This window comes from Gekko japonicus, unplaced genomic scaffold, assembly GCF_001447785.1.
Source record: "Gekko japonicus isolate JY-2015 unplaced genomic scaffold, Gekko_japonicus_V1.1 scaffold1994, whole genome shotgun sequence".
NCBI classification, from domain to species: domain Eukaryota; kingdom Metazoa; phylum Chordata; class Lepidosauria; order Squamata; family Gekkonidae; genus Gekko; species Gekko japonicus.
Window position 1 is genome coordinate 16,301 of NW_015163661.1, and position 7,905 is coordinate 24,205.

The 7,905-nt window shown below is 48.5% G+C and overlaps 1 protein-coding gene across 1 annotated transcript in view; it reads left to right on the plus strand.

The window, feature by feature from the left end:
• EIF2B5 (eukaryotic translation initiation factor 2B subunit epsilon) overlaps positions 1-7,905 on the plus strand; it is a 55,411-nt gene that overhangs the window by 10,259 nt on the left and 37,247 nt on the right. Inside the window, exons 2-4 of the mRNA XM_015407728.1 lie at positions 873-997; positions 2,646-2,831; positions 6,361-6,538. Coding sequence (XP_015263214.1) covers positions 873-997; positions 2,646-2,831; positions 6,361-6,538 — 489 coding nt within the window. The remainder of the gene's footprint in view (positions 1-872; positions 998-2,645; positions 2,832-6,360; positions 6,539-7,905) is intronic.

Consider the following 7,905-nt stretch of genomic DNA (forward strand, 5'->3'; position numbering starts at 1 on the left):
AGAGAAAAGCAAATGTTATTCTAACAAAAGGGTCCAGAAACAATATAGCGGCATGGGCTCAGTAAACGTGGGTGGTTGACTTTTTCTTGCAGGTTTTCGTGGATTTTGGACGTGTTGCTTGCAGGATCAGTGAAATACGGCATTTTTGTCTTGGTATCTGCGGTGGCTCAGGTGGGTAAGACGCTGAGCTGCAGACTGGAAGGTCTGTAGTTGGGCAGTTTGAGACCCGAGTGCCGCATGACGGAGTGAGCTCCCCTCTCTGGCCCCAGCTCCTGCCAACCTAGCAGTTCGAAAGCAAGAAACTGCAAGTAGATAAATAGGTACCGCTTCGGTGGGAAGGTAACAGCGTTCCGTGCGCCTCGGCGTCTAGTCATGCCGGCCACATGACCATGGAAATGTCTTCAGACGTGGTTAAGAGAAAAGCCCTTTTAGATCTTGACTGGTTGCTACCAGGGAGGCATTTGTATGATCCATGACTTCCAATGGAATTACTCTTGGTATGGAAGATGTTGCGGTGGCTCAAGTGGTTAAGACGCTGAACTGCAGGCTGTGGAAGGTCGGTAGTTCAGCAGTTCGAGGCCTGAGTGTGCCGCATGACGGAGTGAGCTCCCATCTCTAGTTCCAGCTCCTGCCAACCTAGAAGTTCGAAAGCAAGAAATTGCAAGTAGATAAATAGGTACCACTTCAGTGGGAAGGTAACAGCGTTCCGTGCGTCTTGGTGTTTAGTCATGCCAGCCACGGAATCGTCTTCAGACAGCGCTGGCTCTTCGGCTTTGAAACGGAGATGAGCACCACATCCCTAGAGTTGGATTCGACTGGGTTTCGAGCAAGGGAAACCTCGACCTTTACCTATCTTCTCCCTGCTTCCGTAGGCTCTGATTCCTCTAGCAAATGTGGCCATGATCGACTATGCCCTGGAATTTCTAACGGCAACGGGAGTGGAGGAAACGTTTGTCTTTTGCTGCTGGAAGTCGGCGGAGATCAAGGAACATTTACAGTAAGAGCAGACACAGTTTTTTAAAAAACCCCAAATAAGGAGCACCCTCTCTTCCATCCCCCCCCCCAGTCCCTCTAAGCTTTATTTGAGGTTAGCTGCTCTTGCTGATCACAGGTAGATGGATGTTGCTACAGGCCAGTGGTAGTCAGTCCACTGAAATCTTATATTACAGGTGACCACGGTTTAAGGAGTGGAGCTGCGGTGGCTCGAGTGGTTAAGACGCTGAACTGCAAGCTGTGGAAGGTCGGTAGTTCAGCAGTTCGAGACCCGGGTGTGCCGCATGACGGAGTGAGCTCCCGTCTCTAGTTCCAGCTCCTGCCAACCTAGCAGTTCGAAAGCAAGAAATTGCAAGTAGATAAATAGGTACCACTTCGGTGGGAAGGGAACAGTGTTCCGTGCACCTCGGTGTTTAGTCATGCCGGCCACATGACCACGGAAATGTCTTCGGACAGCGCTGTCTCTTCGGCTTTGAAACGGAGATGAGCACCGCAACCCTAGAGTCGGACTCGACTGGCTTTTGAGCAAGGGAACCTTTACCTTTACAAGATCCTCAGTAAGATGGGTACAGGAAATAATACAAGCAGATATGTAGGCAGCAGTGTTCCCTCTAAGCTAGCTCACAGTTTTTTAGCCTCCGGCTCACACATTTTTGTCTTAGCTCAGGAAGGAGGGCTCCAGAGCAAACTAATTTATGCAGTAGCCAAATCACCTGCTCACAACTTTATTTTTATTTATTTTATTTCATTTATACCCCGCCCTCCCCGCACGCGGGCTCAGGGCGGTTTACATAGGCACAACAGTGTAATAAAATACAACAAGATGAAAACAGTTAAGGCACCAAAGTGCAGTAAAAATAAAACAGGTTAGACACTTAAGACAAAAATTCACATCTTACAGGATACATCAGCGACTAAAATACTCACTCACTATTGTATATACAGTGAGATCGAAAAAAGGGGATGCCATGGGCCAAGATGTTCCGGGTGGCTAATCAGCCCAACCCGGTGGAACTGCTCTGCAGTTGCACGATGGTGGTGATGGTGGCGGTGGTGGCTCCTACTCAAAAGCCTGGCGGAAGAGCTCCGTCTTGCAGGCCCTGCGGAACCGTAAAAGGTCCCGCAGGGCCCTGATCTCTTCCGGGAGCTCATTCCACCAGGTAGGAGCTGCCACTGAAAAGGACCTGGCCCTTGTGGCAGCAAGCCTGGCCTCTTTAGGGCCCGGGGTCACTAGGTGGTGTTGTGACCCCGACCGAAGTGCTCTATTGGGCCTGTATGGGGAAAGGTGGTCCCTCAAGTATGCCGGACCCTGGCCATGTTTAATGTCAACATGCCTGGCCAACTTTAAACTCACAAAGCAGAATTTTTGCTCACAGGACTCCGCAGCTTAGAGGGAGCATTGGTAGGCAGTCCTTAAGCATGAGTAAATAAAGTATAGCTCTAAACCAGCTTTACACCAGTAGAGGACACAGTGGGGAGATGACTCACAAACCTTGTAAATATATTTGAAACGAAGAGTGGCCAACGTGAGCGCAAACGTAAAACACGTTAGCCAATCTAAGTATTAAATTATTTCCACCCTCCTACCCTTCCGGCTTTAGCATTAACGTAAATAAGTAACGTAATCCTTTTCCACCCATGTTCTTTGCCAGGAAATCCAAGTGGTGCCGTCCGACTTGTCCAAACACGGTGCGGTTCGTGACCTCGGATCTCTACCGCTCCCTTGGGGACGTCCTAAGGGACGTGGATGCAAAGTCTCTCGTCCGCTCCGACTTCGTCCTCGTCACAGGAGACGTGGTGTCCAATATTAACCTTTCCAAAGCTTTGCAGGAGCACAGGTTGGTGTCCAGGAGGGGGGCAACTGCCTCGCCTTCGGAACGTCCTGTTTATTTCTTTTACTTATTGCAATGTTTCTATCCCACCTTTCCTTTTAGCGCAATAATCAGGGGTCTTGTTGTAGAAAAAGAGCTGCCGGAGCTCATTAGCATAACTCATTAGCATAACTTATTTGCATATGCCACGCCCCCTGACATCACCGGAAGTGTGTCAGAAGGCCCGGCTACTTACCCTCCTGCTTCATCCTCATTCCCAAACGGAATGAGGATCGAAGCAGAGGGCGGGGTAAAGAAGGGGGCGGGGCTTCACCACGTGACCGCCCCGCCCCCTAGAGGTTCTCTTCCGGAGCTCCGTACCTGAGAGCTCCCCCCCGACTAGAGCCCTGGCAATAATAATAGGTTTTCTTTAAAAAATTACAATTAACATTTTATCGAGAAATAACAAACAAGCAACACCATACATACAGTGTGATCGAATAGAATAGAATACATACAGTCAGGGCTTTTTTTTGTAGAAAAAGCCCAGCAGGAACTCATTAGCATAATAGGCCACACCCAACAGCAGAGACACATTAGCATATTAGACCGCCCCGACGGTGCAGCTCATTAGCATATTAGGCCACACCCCCATGCCTTCCTTTGGCTTGCCCGGGCGCCCTACGGCTGCGGGGAACCCAGGCAAGCCGGCCCTTGGACAGGCTGAGGAAGGCAAGGGGAGGCATGTAAGGTGGGCGGGCCAGGCCCCCCCTGGCCCGCCCACCTTGGAGTCGCCAGGGGGGTTGCTCTCCTGGCCTTTCCTCTGTAGCCATGCACACAGAGGTTTTGGCTGTAGTGGGTCCCTTTGCATTGGATTTACACATTATGGAATAAGAAGCAACACTATCACATTTTGATGTTTGGAAGAAGTTCTTCACGAAACGAATGCCAGAACTCCGGAGAAGTTCATCTATCTTTCTGATACCTGTTCAGAATTAATATTTTTCAATTTGACTGTTTATTTTTGTATCATTATTGTGAGATTAGAAGCGTTTTGTACATCATTACAGCGTCTATAGTTTTGGTTCTCTACACTAGCTGTAACCCCTCAGTTTTGTTAGTTCTATATTGAATTACAGCTGTGTAATCACTTAGTAAGAAATAAAAACATTATATTCCAAGGTCAACTACCAATTGGGGAATTTCCCCTTGAGGCAACAAGTATTCCAGTATAGGTAGCCATATAGAGGAGAAATAGGGCGGTCTAGAGGGCTTAAGAATGCTATCCAGATTATCTGTGAGCTTCGTGTGATGTATAATTTCCAAAGTTTTTGATGCCACTGAGAGATTGTAGTTGGTTGTGATGATTTCCAGGCTTGGGCAGTAGTGTTTCTTGCTGCATATATTCATAGAGACACCCTTTCTCTAATTGAATATGAGCACGTAAAGCCAGTCTCCCAAGCGCAAATGCTCTGGCATAGGAGTAACAGATTTAACCTTTATTAGAATAGAGTCCCAAAAGGGGGCAATCTTGGGGCAGGAGATCCAACAATGAAGATATCTTCCTCTTTCTCCACAATTTCCCCAACATTTTGGGCTAGATGCTTTGGGAGTGTGAGCTAATTTTTTAGGGGTGAGATACCAGCGCAAAGTTAATCTAAAGGAGTTCATGCATACGCCTATAATTTTGGAACGGAAAGGAGATGTGGCCCAAATGGAGGACCAAATATCACCTGATAGTTTGCGGCCACATTCTTTGTTCCAAAGGGATTGATACATTAAAGGTTTCTTTAAGCCTTGCCCCAAAAGAATCCCATAAATGTGTGAAACTAAGCTTTTTAAAAATCAAAACGATACTTTAATAAGGCATTCGAAATCTGTCAGAGGTTGTTGCATTATATGTGGAAGCTTAATAGCAGAACTTGGATGTTAAATCTGAAGGCTTATAATAATAGTTAATAGCAAAGCAAAGAAGTAAAGTGGCAAACCCCAAATCTTTCCCTTGAAAGATGCCTACCATTGAGACCGAAAGAGAAGGAAAAATAGGGTTACACCGAGCAATGTGCCAGCAAAGCAAAGCAAAGAAAGAAAAAAGGTGACAGATTTATTGTCATACAAAAAGCCCCTGCGCGTTTAGCAGTTCCAGCTTTGTTGAGAGATCAGAGAGTTCACTTTGCTCTGAACTTTTCTGCAGCTGTGGAAGCTTGTATGCAGCTCATTATGTGAAACACATAGAGAAGAAGAAGAGGAGATTGGATTTATACCCCGCCCTTCACTCCAGGTCTCAGCGCCTTACAATCTCCTTCTTCTCCCCACAACAGCCTTCCTGTGAGGTAAGTGGGGCTGAGAGAGCTCTTTCGATGACTGCTCTTTAGAGAGCAGCTCTGAGAGAATTTGTGACTGACCCAAGGTCACCCAGCAGCTGCATGTGGAGGAGTGGGGAGTCGAACCCAGTTCTCCCAGATTAGAGCCTGCTGCTCCTAAGCACTATACCAGGGGTGGCCGAACTTGCTTAACGTAGCAGCCACACAGAATAAATGTCAGATGTTTGAGAGCCGCAAGACATGAACAAAGATTACACACGTTTTTATTGAAAGATATACATATCTGCTTTTTATAAACATTAAATTAGACTGTGTGAAAGAGCCACATGCAGCTCCCGAGCTGCAGCTTTGGCCACCCCTGCACTGTACTAAACTGGCTCACAGAGGTCTTGTATGTCAATAAAACTGTTGCTTGGCGTCTTTTTTCCCCTTTTTCGGTTCGGTGTCATTCAGACCCCCTCAAAAAAGCCGGCCTTGCAGCACCTCCCGAAGACCTCCAGGGAGGTGTCCCCCCTTCACTTCTCCAGGGAACCTGTTTCACAGAGCCAGAGACACGGTGGAAAAGGCCCCGTCCTCTGGTCAATGCCAGATGGGCCTCCCTAAGCAGTGGGGATAGCCAGCAGCAGTGTTCCCTCTAAGCTGATTTAGTGTGAGCTAGCTTACAGTTTTTTAGCCTCTGGCTCACAGATTTTTTTCTCAGCTCAGGAAGGATGGCTCCAGAGCACACTGATTTAATGCAGCAGCCAAATTGCTCGCTCAGAAGTTTAATGCCAGTAGCTCACAAAGTAGAATTTTTGCTCACAAGTCTCCTCAACTTAGAGGGAACATTGGCCCAGCAGATGGCTGCCTGAGGACCATAGTTGGCGCACGGGGGCATATGGAAATAGACGGTCCGGTTGGAATCGTAGAAAAGAGCAAGAGTCCAGTAGCACCTTAAAGACAGACAAAATTTGTGGTGGAGGTATGAGGTTTCGTGAGCCACTGCAAAATTTGTTCATCTTTGGGGTGGTACTGGACTCTTGCTGGGTGGATCTTGGGTCAGTCACAGTTCTCTCAGAGCTCCCTCAGCCCCACCGACCTCACAGGGTGTCTGTTGTGGGGAGGGGGAGGGAAAGGAGATTGTAAGCCTCTCTGGGATTCCTTCGGGGAGCGAAAAGCGGGGTATAAAAACCAACTCCTCTTCTTATACATCACCTCTGTTAAATCTCTCCTTGTTCTTCCTTCCCGCTCAGGGCGCGGCGTAAAGCGGAGAAGAACGTGTCCGTGATGACGATGATTTTCAAAGAGTCCTCAACTGGTCACCGGGCCAGATGTCAAGAGGACGACGTCATCCTTGCCATGGACAGCGCAACCAACCGGGTCCTCCACTACCAGAAAACGCAAGGGCTGAAGCGCTTCCGGTTTCCCACGGTGGGTGAAAAGCAGAGCCAGCATCAGACGGCTCAGCCAGAAGCATTCTCTTTAGAATCCGTGGCTGAGGAGGCTGAACTGTGCCCTTCAAGGTGCAGTGTTCCAGGGCCCTCAACTTGAAATACTCAGTCTTGGGTTTTTGCTACAGGGCCGTGGGTGGTCTTATAACTGGAACAGGGGTGTTGAACTCATTTGTTATGAGGGCCGGATCTGACATAAAGGGAGACCTTGTTGGGCCGGGCCGGGCGTGTCATAAAATGTAATGACCAGGTAGCGGCGATATAAACTTTATAAAGGACACAAACACAAAGATTTTTTAAACTTAAAATAGAAACATGCTTAAAACATTAGCTCTGTAAGCTGCAAACCTACTTTTGATTTATTGGCATTCACCACAGAAATCTCACGCTCAGAGTTCTGCGTCTAGGACCCAGGTTAGAACATGAAATGGCTGAGCGGTTAAGAGGGTCTGGCGAAGCAAGCTATGATGCTGCAGCAGCTGCAGCAGAACTGGAAGCAGGAGACGGCCAGTTCCACTGCGGGCCTGATGGAAGCCCTGCGGGGGCCTGATCTGCCCCCCAGGCCACATGCTTAACACCCCTAGCCTAGAATGTCGAAGGCAGGAGGAATGTCAGTTAGTCCTGGAGAGGCAGGTCTTCGGGGAGGGATTTTAAAACTGTCGGCAGACAACAACCTTGTCAGGACGTGCTTTGCGGGGAATCGCAGAGGGTGGTTGGGTGAGTGACTTGGACTGGACATCTTCTTTCCCTTTTTCTCATTTAACAAGCGGAATTAATTAATTATCATATGGCAATGAGTGTAGGGTAGCCAGGAGATCCGAAGATTGTCTGGCAGCCTTAAGTTCTAGCCCTTTAGCGTTCTGCACCACTAAGGTGGCAAGCTAGACTTATTTTTTGGGGGGGGGGGGTTAGAGAGAGCTGAAAGAGCTGTGACTGACCCGAGGTCACCCAGCGCTTCATGTGGAGGAGTGGGGAATTGAACCTGGTTCTCCAGATTAGGGTCTGTCGCTCTTAACCAAGACACCGCGCTGGCTCCCTCTGGTCAAATACTAGTGACGTATCCCGGTCACGATCATGTACATTTTTCCTGTGCGTGCATGTTCTACCTTGGAAGTACAGAGGTAGGCTAATTGACCTGGGGGCATAGTTGTCCTGCTGTTTGATGTGAGAAGACTGAGGTTCAAGAACATAAGAGATGCCAATGTTGGATCAGGCCAAAGGCCCATCCAGTCCAACACTCTGTGTCACACAGTGGCCAAAAATACCAGTGACATCAGGAGGTCCACCAGTGGGGTCAGGACATTAGAAGCCCTCCCACTGTTGACCCCCCCCCCCCCACACCCCAAA